The sequence below is a fragment of the Hyla sarda genome, chromosome 1, assembly GCF_029499605.1.
Source record: "Hyla sarda isolate aHylSar1 chromosome 1, aHylSar1.hap1, whole genome shotgun sequence".
In the NCBI taxonomy this organism is placed as follows: Eukaryota; Metazoa; Chordata; class Amphibia; order Anura; family Hylidae; genus Hyla; species Hyla sarda.
In genome coordinates, this window is record NC_079189.1 from 408,077,118 (window position 1) to 408,095,348 (window position 18,231).

Here is an 18,231-nt window from a genome sequence, read left to right on the forward strand (position 1 = left end):
CGCCTCCCGACATACGCGCGGCGCTGCTGCTACGGTCAACTTATAGGTAGGGAATTGTATAGGGACATCTTATAGGGAGTTGTAAGGGATCGGGTTGCGCGGCAGTGGTTTTATGAAGGTGGGCAGGGGGGTTGGGGGCGATGGGGGGGGTTTGCGCTGCGGCCGTGGAACTGTGCAAGGGGGGGGGAGCGGGTTGCGCCCATTACAAAGATTGTTTTCAGCACAGGGTGCCTCTAGTTGTTTTACCACTACAACTCCCAGCATGCCCTGACAGTCAATAGATGTCAGGGCAAGCTGGGAGTTGTAGTGGTAAAACATCTGGAGGCACCCTGTTTAGATGAACTAAGGGGGGAAGTCAGCCCCCTCAGCAGGCATCAGTGTGACCAGGCAGACAAAGTTATTTATAAGATTGTAAAAAAAAAAAAATTAAAGGCAGGGAAGGGGTTAGGGCTAGATGGGCAATAGGCAGGGACAGAAAAAATAATATATAGGATGGTGGGAGCTACCCTTTAAAGAGGTTTCCCTGTATGTCTATTAAAGGGGTACTCCGGTGGAAAACTTTTTTTTTATTTATTTTTTTTATCAACTGGTGCCAGAAAGTTAAATAGATTTGTAAATTACTTCTATTAAAAAAAATCTTAATTCTTCCAGTAATTATTAGCTGCTGAATACTACAGAGAAAATGGTTTTCTTTTTGGAACACAGTGCTCTCTGCTGACATCTCTGTCCATTATAGGTACTGTCCAGAGCAGCATATGTTTGCTGTGGGGATTTTCTTCTACTCTGAACAGTTCTTAAAATGGATAGAGATGTCAGCAGAGAGCACTGTGCTCGTGATGTCCGCAGAGAGCTCTGTGTTCCAAAAAGAAAATAATTTCCTCTGTACTATTCAGCAGCTAATAAGTACTGCAAGGATTAAGATTTTTTAATAGAAGTAATTTACTAATCTGTTTAACTTTCTGGCACCAGTTGATTTAAAAAAAAAAAAATAATAGTTTTCCACCGCAGTACCCCTGTGGATAACTGTCACGCCCCCTCCCGTAGGCTTGCATTGAGGGGCGGAGCGTGACATCACACGGGGGCGGAGGCGTGATGTCACACGTCGCCGGCCCGGTGGTCGCCTGTAATCAGTCCCGGAGCGAACGCGCTCCGGGGACTGATTACAAACGGGGTGCCGCGTGCATGATCCCGGGGGTCCCCAGCGGCGGGACTCCCGCGATCAGGTATCTTATCCCCTATCCTTTGGATAGGGGAAAAGATGTGTAAGCACCAGAGAACCCCTTTAAAGGAGTAGTCCGACGCACACTTTTCTTATTTCGTCCGGTCCGGGCTGCAAAAAAAAAAAGAAGACAAACTTTCTCTTGCCTGCCTATGCGCCCCCGGAGCTCCAGTACAGGTGTTCAGTCACCGGGCTGTATTCTTCTTACTTCCTGTTAGCCCGGCACGTCACACGGAACTTCAGCCTATCACTGGCCGCAGCGATGTCCCGCCTTGACCAGTGATAGGCTGAAGCTCCGTGTGACGTGCCGGACTAACAGGAAGTAAGAAGCAAATAGCGACCGAACACCTTTACCGGAGCTCCGGGGGCGCGTAGGCAGGCAAGAGAAAGTTTTTCTTTTTTTGTAGCTGTTTTGGTAAAAAGTATTTCTGTCTCATACTCCGCTTTTTTTTTTTTTCCTGATTAGAGCCAAATACTAAACAATGTTCTGTTTTTCTAATGTGTTAATTTTCTGATTGTAATTTTTTATAACAGCATTTAGAGAGATGCTTTACAGCAAGACCCATGGACATAGGCAACAATAGTCAGGAGTTGTCCCATTTACATAAATGGTAAACCTATCTGGGTGTGCTTCTTCTCATTCCACACAAAGGAGGAGGCTTGGCTCTAAGCTTCAGTTATTTTGAAGATCCTGTGTTATGTATACACTGGTGACATCTTTTACTGCAATCACCTCCCAGCAGACCCTCATTATCATCACATATAGAACAGGAAGTTTCAGCTGAAAACTGCAAGATTTCAGGATTATTCTAACATATAGATAGTACAATGGGAAATTAGAAAAACATTACCAAAATATTTAACTTAAAAACATGATTTAAGCAATAGTTCATTTTCTGATGACGCCTTACCTTTAAGCAAATGGAAATATGAGTTGAGGCAAGACTCACATGCAGTGTTTTGCTCACTCTACAGGCTCTGTATCTCACTTTTCCCGGTCTTGCCTTCTCTCACTGGCTGGAGGAGATTTTTCACAATTTCTCAAAGCTCTCCGTAGTCCAGAGGCCCAACCATTATTAACTTGCTGCAATAATTTCATTCAAAGGATGCAGGAGGCTGAGGTAAGTTTTGAGTAGCTACAGGAAATGCAGAACTATTTACCCTCGATACCCAACAGTATTACCAATAATCCTTTTGTCTTTCTGTTTAGGCACTTAACCTGTTCAGAACAAAGGGCGTATGGGTACGCCCTTGAGTCCTGGTACTTAAGGACCAAGGGCATACCTGTACGCCCTAGTCCAGTTACCGGTGTTTAACCCCTTAAGGACCGGGGGGTTTTCCGTTTTTGCGTTTTCGTTTTTTGCTCCTTGCCTTTAAAAAATCATAACTCTTTCAATTTTGCACCTAAAAATCCATATTATGGCTTATTTTTTGCGCCACCAATTCTAATTTGTAATGACGTCAGTCATTTTGCCCAAAAATCTACGGTGAAACGGAAAAAAAAATCATTGTGCGACAAAATTGAAAAAAAAACGCAGTTTTGTAACTTTTGGGGGCTTCCGTTTCTACATAGTACATTTTTCGGTAAAAATGACACCTTATCTTTATTCTGTAGGTCCATACGATTAAAATGATACCCTACTTATATAGATTTGATTTTTTCGGACTTCTGGAAAAAATCATAACTACATGCAGGAAAATTAATACGTTTAAAATTGTCATCTTCTGACCCCTATAACTTTTTTATTTTTCCGTGTATGGGGCGGTATGAGGGCTCATTTTTTGCGCCGTGATCTGAAGTTTTTAACGGTACAATTTTTGCATTGATAGGACTTATTGATCGCTTTTTATTCATTTTTAAATTATATAAAAAGTGACCAAAAATGCACTATTTTGGACTTTGGAATTTTTTTGCGCGCACGCCATTGACCGAGCGGTTTAATTAATGATATATTTTTATAATTCGGACATTTCCGCACGCGGTGATACCATATATGTTCATTTTTCTTTTTATTTACACTGTGTTTTTTTTTTTATTGGAAAAGGGGGGTGATTCAAACTTTTAATAGGGGAGGAGTTAAATGATCTTTATTCACTTTTTTTTCACTTTTTTTTTGCAGTGTTATAGGTCCCATAGGGACCTATAACACTGCACACACTGATCTTCATTATTGATCACTGGTTTCTCATAAGAAACCAGTGATCAACCATTCTGCCGCATGACTGCTCAGGCCTGGATCTCAGGCACTGAGCAGTCATTCGGCGATCGGACAGCGAGGAGGCAGGTAGGGGCCCTCCCGCTGTCCTGTCAGCTGTTCGGGATGCCGCGATTAGCCGCGGCTATCCCGAACAGCCCGACTGAGCTAGCCGGCCACTTTCGGTTTCACTTTTAGCCGCGCGGCTCAGCTCTGAGCGCGCGGCTAAAGGGTTAATAGCGCGCGGTGCCGCGATCGGCACTGCGCGCTATTAGAGGCGGGTCCCGGCTTCACTATGACGCCGGGCCCGCCGTGATATGACGCGGGGTTACTGTGTAACCCCGCGTTATATCAGGAGAGCAGGTCCAAGGGCGTACCTGTACGCCCTTGGTCCTTAAGGGGTTAAGCTCGCTCACGGGCTGAACGTGCTTCAAACCCGGTGGGTCCCGACTGCGATTAGCAGCCAGGACCCAGGGTTAATGCTGTATATGCCATATCCCCGTATAAGGAAAAATTAAAAAAGTTATAGGGGTCAGAAGATGACAAAAAAAAGTTATAGGGGTCAGAAGATGACAATTTTATACATACAAATTAAAAAAAAACAAAATGAAAAAATAAAACCTACATAAATTGGGTATCCTTATAACCGTATGGACCTACAGAATAAAGATAAGGTGTCATTTTTACCGAAAATTGCACTGCATAGAAACGGAAGCCGCCAAAAGTTACAAATTGAGTTTTTATTTTCTTTAACCCCACTAAAGTTATTATTATTTTCCGCTGCAGATTTTGTAATGTCATTACAAAGTACAATTGGTGATGCAAAAAACAGGCCCTCATATGGGTCTGTAGGTGCAAAATTAAAAGCGTTATGATTTTTAGAAGTGCAAAAATGAAAAATCGCCTGGTCTTTAAGGCCAAAATGGGCTTCGTCCTTAAGGGGTCAAAGGGGTTGTGGTCCAATTAATGTGGCCCAGTTAAATATGGCCAGGATGGGGTAAAAAAAAAACAACAACAACAAAAAAAAAACGTACTCACCTTCCCTGCCCCGCCCCTTTGCTGCTGGCATTCTGATGGTGCCCAGTTCCGATGTGCAGCACCTACTAAACTCTGTCTCAACTCTTGGAAGTGCCTGCTCATCTAATCTGTGGCCACAGCAGTAACCCCCCTTAGGCAGCTATAGCCTCAGCAAGCACTTACTTGTGTTAAAGGAAATCTGTCATCAGAATCACCCGCACTAAACCGGTTACACAGGCTTGTAGTGCGGGTGATCCTGATTAAAACGCTTCTTACCTCATTAAAAACTGTGCAGCGGTTCGTCAAATATCTTCATTTTCATTGGGACTCAGTGGGAGGTCCGCAGCAACAGCACGGACTCGGTTACGTAATTTTTGCCGGGCGGAGCGGCTGCCCGGCTCATGAATATTCATGGCTGCCTCATCGCAGTCTTCCTCCTGGTGTAGGTCACGTGGGTAGCTCCGCACGCTGTACACCCGGAAGCGGCATTCTCCTGCATATCTATCTATGCAGGAGAACGCCGCTTCCGGGTGTACGGCGCGTGGCGCATGCGCGGCGCTACCCACGTGACCTACACCAGGAGGAAGACTGCGATGAGGCAGCGATGAATATTCATGAGCCGGGCAGCCGCTCCACCCGGCGAAAATGACTTAAGCGAGACCGTGCTGATGCTGCGGACCTCCCACTGAGCCCCAAGCCTGGGAATACCATATAACTAAAAATGAAGATATCTGGCGAACCGCTGCACAGTTTTTAATGAGGTAAGAAGCGTTTTAATCAGGATCACCCGCACTACAAGCCCGTGTAACCGGTTTAGTGTGGGTGATTCTGATGACAGATTTCCTTTAAGACTAAGATTAGGAAGTGCAGCTGGACCTAAAATAATTATTTGAAATGAACAAGCAAATAACTCAGTAGATATATGTATTATGCCCTGGTACTTAGAATTCCTCCTATGATGAAAAGCCATGTCTAGGGGAATTAGCTTGCAACTGACCCCAAGCTATGTGTGCTTGTGTTAATAAGCCCCTTTGTGCTGGGACTGATGTAGAATACACTGTGAAATATCTTGTGCTGTATAAATATTGAGGATGAAATAAATACATGTTGGCATGTTGTGAAGTTTTATTGTGTTCACGCAGGCCTTACTTGTCATCATTCATTCACTGTCATAGATTTGACGACACCTCACTGCCTGAAGTATCCAACTTGTCCTTGTAATCCTCCCCTTATAATGTTGATGTATCATTTATTAATGTTTGTCTTCCAGACCATGACTGTTGATGAAAAAGCAGAAGAAGTGCAGACCTTCTACCAACAGATTGTTCTCTACTACCCTGGTGAGAGAATATTAGATATATCCAGCACTTATATACATTATATATGGCAGTTATTCTAGTATTATTAAAGTTCATATGTGCACGCCACATATGGCAATATTATTAGTGCTACACCCAATATTTATAAAAAAATCTTTACCCGAAACACTACTAAGTGTACAAATTCAATAGAAATACAGTTTTTTGTTTTTAACTTCTGGTGATTAAATACCAGGTATATTGACCTATTGATCAGGTATATTGACCTGATCAGAGAAATGTTGTCTCTTGAGAACCTCACGTCCTCACTGAATAACTCCCTCGAGTCATCCATTTATTTTAACATGGGACTCCTGGCATTGTTTTTGAATTGCCAATTATTACTGATGGCCCCCCTAACTGCCCATTCAACACCCAGGTAAAAGGGTTCTCCAGTGGAAAACAATTTTTTTTTTCATATCAAATGGTTCCAGAAAGTTAAACAGATTTGTAAATTACTTCTATAAAAAAAAAATCTCAATCCTTCCAGTACTTATAAGCTGCTGTATACTACAGAAGTTAAGTTGTTCTTTTCTGTCTGACCACAGTGCTCTCTCCTGACACCTCTGTTCATGTCAGGAACTGTCCAGAGTAGGAGTAAATCCACATAGAAAACCTCTCCTGCTCCAGAGAATTCCTAACATGGACAGAGGTGTCAGCAGAGAGCACTGTGGTTAGACTGAAAAGAACTATACAACTTCCTCTGGAGCATACAGCATCTGAAAAGTACTGGAAGGATTGAGATTTTTTTTTATAGAAGTAATTTACAAATCAGTTTAACTTTCTGGCACCAGTTGGTTTGAAAAAAAAATTGTTTTCAACTGGAGTGCCCCCCTTTTTCCTACTAGTTGTGTCTCCTGTCTTTTGTCTCTTCCTCTCATTTCAGCTGCCTCATTTGGTGGATATTTTTGGTCTTTTGTTTGTGTCCTCCCTCTTTTATTAGGTTGTTTTGTTTCATGCGGTTCAAGTATATTGTAACCTCTCTGCTACCTTTGGATGATTTTTATGGTGTAGGTGAAAATCTTAGTTATCCTTTGCTGTACATTGTCTTGTATGTAAAACCTATATACACATTTGCCCCAATAGTATATTACACATTTAATCACAAATAGTCTGTACTGTAATTTTAAAAGATTATTATTAAATAAAGGAACCGTTTACTATAATTCTCATAGTATACTGATTTAGTTTCACTTCAGCTGCCCTGTTGAAATGTAGTTGCACATATATAACAAGCAATCCATACACTGTTCCCTCCGCTGACCTTTACATACTCGCAGATTTCACCCCTGTAGCAATTGTGGATTGTAAATCAATAAAAGGTTCCATCTGTTAAGGGAGTGTTTCATTGACATCACTTTATTGTGCTGTTTTGTAAATAACAGCTGAAATGTTTATATGTTTAATTGCCTATTGTTAGCTGAAAGCGTACCTGTCAAATCCCACACAAAAAAATAAAATAAAATACTACTCTGTACCTAATCCTGACCATGTACATCTAATTTTTATGCCTCTTTTCATTAGCTCACAGTATTAGAAGTCCTCTCAGGAGAAGGGGGCGTGTCCCTCCTTTTGGTGGTGGGAGGTGATTGGTGTGTCTGCTCATGCAGCCTTGTCCATGACTGGTTAGTGTCCCAGTAGGTATGGGGACCCCTAGTGGGATTTTCAGGGCGTGTTTTTCATTAAATATTCAAACATTTTTAAACAACCATATTACAAAAGTCTTTAATTTTCATCAGTTTTTTTTATTTAACAATGTCCAATGGAGAGTTCTGTTCTTTAAAGGGAATATATTGCCTATTTTTTTTTCCTGATTCGAGACAGATACTGAAACATGTCCTTTTTTCAAATCTGTTTCTCATTCTTTTGTTGTTGTCATTTTTTTTTTTTTTTTTTTATGCACATTATTATGGGAGGTGCCATTTGGCTAAGATGTTTTTAACATCATTCAGATATATGCGTTACTGTAGGACTCATGGACCATAGACACCAATGAACAGGACCTGCCTATTCAGATGAATTAGAGACACTACTGGATATTCTCTGTGGCCTTTTCAGATGTCATTCTACAGGGAAAGGGAAGCTGAGCTCTGATTTGAAGGGTTGTGGATCCAGTGTTTTCTCTACTGTGCCACCTTTCACTGTACTTCTATATTTAGATGAAAGGCAAATGAGGCATAAGGGGGTTGTCTAGACAAACAAAAAGTTTGCTATGTAGCTGGGGATTGTATAAAAATAATAAGCATACTATGCTCGCCTCCTTTGGTCCCCCACAGCCAACCATTTGATTTATATCCAAATGGGCATTTATACCCATGGGCAGATGTTGGGAGAAAGGAGTGGGTGTGTCGGATTTCAACATGCCAGATTCTTTATTCACATAAGAGATGAGCTGCTGCAAAATTTGTCTATTGAGAATTCATGTATACACAACAACTTAAGCATGGTATACATTCCACCTAGTGGTTGCTTCTAGCACCCAAAATTTTATCATTTAGTACTTGTGGCCTCTTCATAAAATGTGCCCTATCTTCATTTATGTAGACCTGGACACTTTTATCATTTTTTCCAGGCCCCTGTTTTATAGAAGTCAGTGATGCTAGCTTTAGTACCTGTTATGCTAAGGACTAGACCAGTGGTACTCAACTGAAGGACCCCCGGCCAAGTAAGGACTGCAGCCACCAGCTGTCTAGACCTCTGACCTTCACAGCTCCCAGGCTTAGTTGACAGTCTAGGACCTTTACTAGCATATCAGGGGCCAAAGCTAACAGCACTGATTCCTAATGAATAGAGGCCTAGAATACAAAAGTGTCCAGATATGCAGAGTAGTGGCTCCACATGGATGACGACAGTCCCACAGGTCTTCTTTAACCCTGGCTTTGTGTAGGCAAGTAAGTGTTTTGATATTAACATAGCATAAACAAGAACAAATGCACACCTGCACTCACCGCAAGGGTACCACATCTCCGACCTCACTCGTACAGGGTCTCCAACCAACGCCTGGGCATATCAGATGTGGAGCGCTCAGAAGAGGCGACTGCCGGCGGTTTCACGCAATCACTCTGCGCTTCATCTGGCCTCGTCGAGGCCGTGAAACTGCCGGCAGTCGCCTCTTCTGAGCGCTCCACATCTGATATGCCCAGGCGTTGGTTGGAGACCCTGTACGAGTTAGGTTGGAGATGCGGTACCCTTGTGGTGAGTGCAGGTGTGCATTTGTTCTTGTTTATGCTATGCTTTGACTTTGGTCTGTTTCACCTAGCACCACCGATGGGACCTACCTGTATGAGGTATACCTCCAACATGTATCCTTTGGTACATTAGACCCTGTAGTTACTAGCAGTGCCACTTGTTTCTTTCTTTGATATCGATATTGGTTTTGATATTAACTGTTAGAAAAATGATAGGGGTACTCCCGTGCCTCAGGGTTCTGAACATTTTGTTCAGAACGCTTGCAGCAGGCGGCCGTGATTGTGATGTCACGGCCATGCCCCCTCATGATGTCATGCCACAACCCCTCCATTCATGTCTCAATCCACGCTCGTCACACTGGGGCACGGGAGTACCCGTTTAAGCCATTACCTTTTATAGATTTGTTATGAAATTTGTCAGTATGGTATTTAAACCTATCTGGATCATAAATCTCTTCTAGATCACATGTCAGATGAGGGAGACCGGTTGCTGGATAATACTGAGAAGCTGGTGATGACGCGACTTCATCAGTCTGTATTTTGTCTGAATAGCTCACAAGATGAACAGAAGGATCTTGCTCTTCAAAAGCGCATCAAGTAAGTGTTTTATATTTTGTACTTCATTCCAGTGATAAATATAGTATTACTGCTTTTTTCCCAGATGCCAGACCATTAGAGTATTGATCTTATTCTTGCCGGAAGCCATGATGATTCAGACAGATGGTGCAATGAGTGATTTATAAATAGGGATCTTTGTGAAGGATTGAGTGAGTAAGCAGCAGTAACTTGAGACTCCCTATGGTTTTTTGCATGTGTTTGTGAACCTAGAACAGGGATTCCTAACCAGGGTGCCTCAAGCTGTTGCAAAACTACAACTCCCAGCGTGCCTGGACAGCCAACGGCTGTCCAGGCATGCTGGGAGTTGTAGTTTTGCAACAGCTGGAGGCACCCTGGTTGGGGAGACACTGACCTAGAGTAATTGACAGAAAAAAATGTCACTATGGGAAGCCTACAAGTCAATTGTACCTTCAGTGATGTGCACAATGCCTTTTCCTGTTTTAGTGTTTCTTCTGATTACCTTTTCTGTTTTAGGTCATTGAGTTGGGTCACACAAAAAATGCTTCAACTCCCACTAGTAGAGGAAGGTGAAGAAGTGGAGAATGGGATCTCTTGTGCCATAATTTGTAAGTAGAAAACATATAGGGGGAGATTTACCAAAACTGTCCAAAGGAAAAGTTGCTGAGTTGCCCATAGCAACCAATCAGATTGCTTCTTTCGTCCCCGTCTCTGAAGCCCGGAGGTTTCCGAAACTTCAGACGCAGCTACGCATAGAATGAGAGATTGCAGGGGGTCCCAGCGGCAGGCCCCCCCGCGATCAGACATCTTATATCTTATCCCCTATCCTTTCGATAGGGGATAAGATGGTTTTTGCCCGGAATACCCCTTTAACATTATAAAGGAGAAGTCCAAACAGTCTGTTTTGTTCCCAACAACTACAAATCTCTGATATCCATGGCGTGCTTCCCATGTCGAGTTGGACATCATCTAGAAGTTACCAGGAGTATAATTATTATTGGTGGGTTATTGAAGGTCTATGAAGGCAATTGTTACAAATTGGGATTTCTAAGGCCCCTTTCACGCTACAGGTATCATCCTGTAAAAAGAAACTCCGTTATTAGTCCCAGCAAAAAGTCCTGAAAACGTCCGTCAAAAAATCCCTTTCATGTCAATGGGATTTTTTGACCATCCCTTTGCACCAGGCATGTCCGTTTTTACTAATGTCAGTTATTTTTGCCGGCACAAAAGACGGTGCATGCACTAATTTTTGGTCTGGCAAAAATAATGGTGTAAAAACGGGCGTTAAATTTAACATATAAGTCTATGGGAAACAGATGTTAAAAAAAAATAAAAAAAATAGCATCTTTTTTTTTAACTGAGCATGCTCAGTACAGCTTTACAAAAAAGGGTTAAAAACCTAATTAAAAAAACGGATGTAACTGGTAACAACGGATGATAACGGATGAACAACATCAGGTTTTTTTTTAAGAAACAACCATTAAAAATAATGGATGTTGGTCATCAGTTATCATCCGTTATTACCAGTTATTGCATCCAGTTTTTTTCATCTGTTATTGTAAAATAACCACAGTAAAAAAGCAGGATGATACCTGTAGTGTGAAAGGAGCCTAACAGGAGACTTTCCGGTCTTCCTCTAATACAAATCCAGAGGAAACTGCTCTGTCTACATCCTTTCATCTAAAGCTTTTTCCTGACCACTGTCTGCTGTCCTGCCTTTACCTGGTTGTCCTCAGTTTATAAGGTTATTTCTCTTCTACTGTTTCTGAGAACCACTTATCCTTTGTGTTTTCTTTTGTTGCAGCACTGATAGAAATGGATTCCAAGAGAGCTCCCCAAGACAAGCTAACCTGCGTGTCTAAAGCTTGTAACTCCCTTTACAAATCTATCCAAATTTCTAAGAAGGAGCCAGCCACAGCTGATGATTTACTGTCTTGTCTAGTATATAGTACGCTGAAGGCAAACCCACCCCGCCTGTGGTCAAACCTGCAGTACATCACCAGGTTCTGCAATCCCAAGAGACTTACCACAGGGGTGTCTGGATATTATTTTACCAACCTTGTGAGTATACAGCAGAAATCTCTGCAGTATATATATTTTGGGGAAAAGGGGTGTTCTCCGAGTGTATATAAGTTGTAATATACAACATGCAAATAACATCACGCTTGTTTTTCTATCAGTCATTATAACAAACAAAGCATTCAGAAATTAGTTTCATTAGGACAACTGCTGTTCATATGCCCTGTTAGGGTATATAGATATCATAGAGCGGAGTCCACCGATTAAGCCCCACCCCTCTATTAGCTAAAGCAGACTGGAGGCAGGGTGGTCTCATGGCAGCCTGCTTATTTCCAATCACTTTTTAGCAGTTGGATAACTTTCAGGTGACTTTATCAACTATGTTTCTTTCTGCTTCCACTATCACGCTACAGAACGTCTCTGAATAGGCACCTATAGCTGGCTATACCCTTTATATAGCTGGCTATACCCTTTATATAGCTGGCTATACCCTTTATATAGCTGGCTATACCCTTTATATAGCTGGCTATACCCTTTATACAGCTGGCTATACCCTTTATATAGCTGGCTATACCCTTTATATAGCTGGCTTTACCCTTTATATAGCTGGCTATACCCTTTATATAGCTGGCTATACCCTTTATACAGCTGGCTTTACCCTTTATACAGCTGGCTTTACCCTTTATACAGCTGGCTATACCCTTTATACAGCTGGCTATACCCTTTATACAGCTGGCTATACCCTTTATACAGCTGGCTTTACCCTTTATATAGCTGGCTATACCCTTTATATAGCTGGCTATACCCTTTATATAGCTGGCTTTACCCTTTATATAGCTGGCTATACCCTTTATATAGCTGGTTATACCCTTTTTCCTCATCGTCCCTACAGCAGCACAGAAGGGATATATCAGATCCCGCTCCCATGTCAGGACCGTCCCCTAGAACTTAATTAACAATTAATACTTAATTAGTAACGGGGCGGGCCAGACCCCCATAAAGGCCCCTTTCACCAATGTCACACTGTGTTTTTTTCAGTCCTCACCTGTAGGATCGTCCATTCATCCATTCTGGCCTTGCGGGGTCCTGGCTACCACGGTCCAAGCCATTGCGGGGTCTCTGGCAGGTACCTATGGGATATTCGATGGTTAAATACCGTTGCGGGGCATCGGTTCCATGTAACCTATGAATACCTGGCCCGGTGCGGGGCCCTGGCGATATTAAGGTACCTAGACGTGACTGATCTGCAGTCCTGACAGAAATAGATGTGTACAGTCATAGCCGTGCGGGGTCCGGCGAGTTCTATGTCTAAAGTCCGGTGCGGGGTCCCGGCATTCTAGACAGTTGCCGGCAGTAGCAGAGTCCTATTGTGCGGTGCGGGGTCTCCGCTTACATGGCTGAAAAGTTATCAGGTTCTGCTCTGTATTACTGTCGTGCTATGCAATGGTAACTCACTTGGTGCGCGCTGCTGCTGTGCTCCTCTGTTGTTCTCTCTGCCGGCATTCAGCGCATCAGGCGCGTGGTCCAGGCGCGCGTCCTCCAGCTGTTTGTGTGCTGGGAGGGCGCGCGCTTCTGACGTCACCGGGGTTGCCTCTCCACGGGGGGCCGGCGGAAGAGGCCTTATTAGACCGGGAGCTCGGTGTTGCCGCTCTCTCTGAGCTGGGCAGCCGGGTTCTGGGTCTGATAAGGTTAGTTGCCAGTGGTTGCCGTGAGCAACTATCTCTGGCCTGAGCATTATGTTATATATTATATTTATTGCAATAAATATGTGTTTCAGATGTCCTCTGAAGCGAGTGCTGGGAAAAAGAAATCTAAGGTTAAACACAGACTATGTGTGTCTTGTGAGCAGCCCCTTCCAGATGAGTGCCCATATGAGGACTGTGATAGCTGTGCAAAGAAAAAAGAGCTTGCAGCATCTGTAGAAGCAAGGAGATGTATAAGCTGTCTGCAGACGCTTATGGAGGAGTGGCCGTCTAACATATGTAAGAATTGTTCACCCCCAGAAGCGGATTTAGCCACGGAGGCGAAAACCTTTTTTTCCTGGTTCAGAGACAAATTCTCTCAGGATAGAGATGAGGGAAAGAGGCGAAAGAAGCTTTCAAGGGAGCGTACTGGTTCAGCTGCCAGCAGTTCCTCTTCTGACCAGGCTAATAAGAGAAGGAGAAAGACGGCGGTTGGTTCTGGTTCAAGTTCCACGTCTTCTCACGCTTCTTCCTCTCCAGGGCCCTCCACTAGGAGAAAAGAGAAGCACCATAGGAAGCAGAGTTTTTCTTCCTCAAATTCTTCCTCTTCTTCTAGCTCTTCTTCGGGGGCGAAAGGGCTGACTGAGGATTTTTACCTTTTAAAAAAAGAGACGGCAGAAGGCCTGATCAAAAAGGTCAAGCATTGTGTAGAATCTGGCAAGCATGAACGCTCCAGACAAAATAAAGAAGCCTTATTCTATTTTCCTAGGAAAAAGTCCAGAGTGCTGCCTGGGCACCAGGTCCTTAAAAAGATAATGGAGAAAGAATGGGAGAAACCGGATAAGCGGCTAGATCTTGGATCACGCTTCCGGATGATGTACAAATTGGATCCATCGGCCTCTGAACTTTGGGATCAACCTGCAGCAGTGGACCCAGCAGTAGCTGGTCTATCTAAAAAATCTTTTTTTCCAGCTGATGAATCTACGCTGTTGAGAGACCCCTTAGACAGAAGAGCAGATACCTTGTTGAAAAGAACCCATCTTAACCTTGCATCACTCAGCAAGGCAGCGCTGTCGTCAGTGCCTGTCTCCAGGGCTCTTAGACTGTGGCTAGGTAATCTATCCCAGGATATAGAGGCAGGAGTCTCTAGGCATAAGCTGTCCCGACAGTTATCCTCGCTCAAGTCAGCGGCGGATTACCTATGCGATTTTTCTATTGATGTGCTAAAAATTGCGGCCAAAAGTATGGCAGTGGCAAACTCCACTCGTAGAGCGATTTGGCTGAAGCCCTGGGCAGGCGATGCGTCATCCAAAGGGCATTTCTGTTCTCTACCCTTTGAGCCGGGTAAGCTCATTGGGAAGAAGCTTGACAAAGTGTTAAAGCAAAAGAAGAAGGAGAAGGAATTGGATGTTATGCAATCCTTTCGGAAACCCTTTAAGAACTTTCGTGGCCAGAGAAATAAAGGCGGCAACCGTAGACGTTTTTTTCAACAGAGGGAGAGAAAATACCAGCCTAGATACCAGGATAGGAAAAAGAAGCAGTCAGGTCCGGGTCCCAATCCCAAGACTGACTTCTGACGCCAGGCACGATGGACCGGTGGGCGCAAGATTGCTGGAGTTTCTTCCAGAATGGCAGTCAGTTACCTCCGACCCCTGGGCTCTGAGAATTATTCAGGAGGGGTATGCGCTAGAGTTTGTACACCGGCCGAGGGACCGATTTTTTCTCAACCAAGACAAAGATTTCAGAGTCCGGTCGCTCCTGTCGGAGTTCCTTCAGAAAGCGGCACTGGAGTCTGTCCCCAGTGGGGAGGAGTTTCAAGGGGTATACTCACATGTGTTCCCAGTACCGAAGCCAGACCAGAAATGGCGATTAATCATAGACCTGAGATACCTCAACAGATACTTAAAGAAGGTAAAATTCAAGATGGACAATATAAGATCACTATACAGCATTGCCAGTCCTGGGGATGTCATGGTCTGCCTGGACTTGAAGGACGCATACCTCCACGTACCCATAAAAAAGGAGGACAGAAAATTTTTGAGAATAGCTGTCCAAGGGAGAGATCAGGTCCATCATTTTCAGTTCAGGGCGCTGCCCTTTGGGTTGTCACCCGCACCCAGGATTTTTACCAAACTGGTCGTTGTTCTGGTAGCAGCACTTCGGCTCCAGGGAATAAAGATTGTGCCATACCTCGACGACTGGCTAATCATTGCCAGCAATACGGAAACTTTGAAGAACCATCTTCAAATCTGCCTCTCTATGCTGCAGAAGGTGGGGTTCATGGTGAACCATCAGAAATCCAAGTTAACCCCCTCCTCTCGTGTTCAGTTTCTGGGGCTTCTGGTGGATCTGCAGCAAATGAAAATTTTTCTTCCAGAAGAAAAAATAGTTCGCACAAGACAGAAAATCATGAAGCTCCAGCGTTGCTCAAGAATTTCTATCAGGGAAGCGATGAGTACGCTGGGATTACTAACAGCCTCCATAGAGGCAGTGCCATGGGCAAAAAGCCATTTGAGGAGCTTCCAGCAAGAAATTCTGAAAGCATGGAACAAGAGCCTGGCACATCTGAACTCCTTCATGAAAATCTCCCCTGTTGTCAGAAGGGATTTGCTGTGGTGGACCATCAGGGCGAATGTGAGTCAAGGGAAGAGTTTTGTTACCGAGCATCAAACTGTCATCACTACGGATGCCTCAGCCGCAGGTTGGGGTGCACACCTCGGCAATCACTGGACCCAAGGTACTTGGTCTGCGAAGATGAGATTAAGATCCTCCAACTATCGGGAGTTAAAAGCCATCCATCTTGCCCTGCTCCACTTCGAGTCTTATGTCTGCAAGAGATCTGTTCTGTTGCAAACAGACAACGCCACAGCGGCTTATTATTTAAACAAACAGGGCGGCACACGGTGCGCGACCCTACAACACCTGTGTGCCCAGATCATGCACTGGGCGGAACAAGTTGTCACAGATCTGAAGGCAATTCACATCAGAGGAACTTTGAATCAGCAGGCGGACCTCCTGAGCAGGCAGGCCCTACTTCCTACAGAATGGTCTCTCAACATGAAGCATCTCAGACCACTATTCCTCAGATGGGGGTTTCCAGAGATCGACCTTATGGCAACCAAAGAGAACACCAGGTTGAAGAAATTCGGGTCTCTGAATGCGTGGGAACATCCGGAAGTCCTGGATGCGTTCTCCATCCCTTGGAACAACAAGTTTATCTATCTGTTTCCCCCACTGCCTCTTCTACCGAGAGTCATAGGGAAAATCCTGAAGGAAGGACCATCGGCCATCCTAATAGCACCATTCTGGCCTCGCAGAGTGTGGTTCCCGCTACTGCTCCAGTTAGCGGAGGGGAGTTTCTTCAGGTTTCCTGCAGCAGTAGACCTTCTAATACAGAAAGGGTTCTTTCATCCTCAACCAGGCAGACTACATCTAACTGCCTGGTTTCTGAGAGGGAAAGACTATTGAACCTGGGTCTTTCTGATGAAGTTATAAATACTTTGCTGTCATCCAGGAGGCCATCAACTAACCTCGTATATACAAAATTGTGGAGAAAATTTGTGAGCTGGCTATCATCGGCTAACCTGCAGTTTTCAGTGGAAAACGTGCTTCAATTTCTGCAAGAGGGGTTCGACAAAGGTCTTAAACCTAATACCCTTAGGGTTCACATGACCTCTATTAATGCAATGTCTGATGGGAAATTTGCAAACCACCCTCTTATTTCCAGATTTTTTAAAGCCCTGAAGAAACTGAGACCGACAGTGAAGCCTCCAGTTGCACTTTGGGATCTGACTCTAGTTTTGAACGCCCTCACAAAAGAACCGTTTGAGCCCATTGCAGAAGTGGAACTAAAATGGCTCACCATGAAGCTTCTCTTTCTCATTGCCATTACATCAGCCAAGAGGGTAGGGGAGCTACAGGCTCTCTCTTCAAAGTCTCCTTTTCTGAAGATCCTTCCAGAGGGTGTGAGACTTCGCACCGTTCCTTCTTTTATACCTAAGGTAGCATCAGTGGCTAACATTAACAGAGAGGTGTTTCTACCAGTGTTTTGCCCCAACCCTGTATCAGAGGAGCAGGAAAAGTTCCATCGACTTGATGTCAAGCGTTCCCTGGTCTCTTATTTAAGTCGAGTCCAGCACTTTCGGAAGGAAGAGAATCTTTTTGTTCTGCCTGCAGGAGCTAGAATGGGTTACAAAGCTTCTAAGGATACGCTGGCCAGATGGATCCGGTCTACTATTGTGGAAGCCTACCAGAAAGATGGAAGGGATCCTCCACATCCATTGAAAGCCCATTCAACCAGAGCTACATCTACATCTTGGGCAGAAAGGGAGCAAGTCTCCTTACTGGAAATCTGCAATGCAGCATCGTGGTCATCTACATCTACCTTCGCCCGTCATTACAGGCTGGACCTGCAGACCCAGAGCCCAGCCTTTAGTACCGGAGTATTGTCTGCTGTTGGCAAGAATTAACCCCCCCTTTGTTATCTTTGGTAGATCCCTTCTGTGCTGCTGTAGGGACGATGAGGAAAGTCGGTATTTACTTACCGTAATAGTTCTTTCCTCGAGTCCCGAAGGCAGCACAACACCCACCCTAATAAATTCGTTTTTGTTATTGCATCAGTTGGTCTTAATTATTACACAGTGTGACATTGGTGAAAGGGGCCTTTATGGGGGTCTGGCCCGCCCCGTTACTAATTAAGTATTAATTGTTAATTAAGTTCTAGGGGACGGTCCTGACATGGGAGCGGGATCTGATATATCCCTTCTGTGCTGCCTTCGGGACTCGAGGAAAGAACTATTACGGTAAGTAAATACCGACTATATAGCTGGCTATACCCTTTATATAGCTGGCTATACCCTTTATATAGCTGGCTATACCCTTTATATAGCTGGCTATACCCTTTATATAGCTGGCTATACCCTTTATATAGCTGGCTATACCCTTTATATAGCTGGCTATACCCTTTATATAGCTGGC

The 18,231-nt window shown here is 44.1% G+C and overlaps 1 protein-coding gene across 4 annotated transcripts in view; it reads left to right on the forward strand.

The window, feature by feature from the left end:
- Positions 1-18,231, forward strand: part of LOC130278586 (rab5 GDP/GTP exchange factor-like) — a 36,295-nt gene that overhangs the window by 13,462 nt on the left and 4,602 nt on the right. For all 4 annotated transcript variants that reach the window (XM_056528633.1, XM_056528631.1, XM_056528632.1 and 1 more), the window contains exons 4-8: positions 2,195-2,340; positions 5,702-5,771; positions 9,439-9,574; positions 10,070-10,161; positions 11,358-11,614. In XM_056528633.1, coding sequence (XP_056384608.1) covers positions 2,195-2,340; positions 5,702-5,771; positions 9,439-9,574; positions 10,070-10,161; positions 11,358-11,614 — 701 coding nt within the window. The remainder of the gene's footprint in view (positions 1-2,194; positions 2,341-5,701; positions 5,772-9,438; positions 9,575-10,069; positions 10,162-11,357; positions 11,615-18,231) is intronic.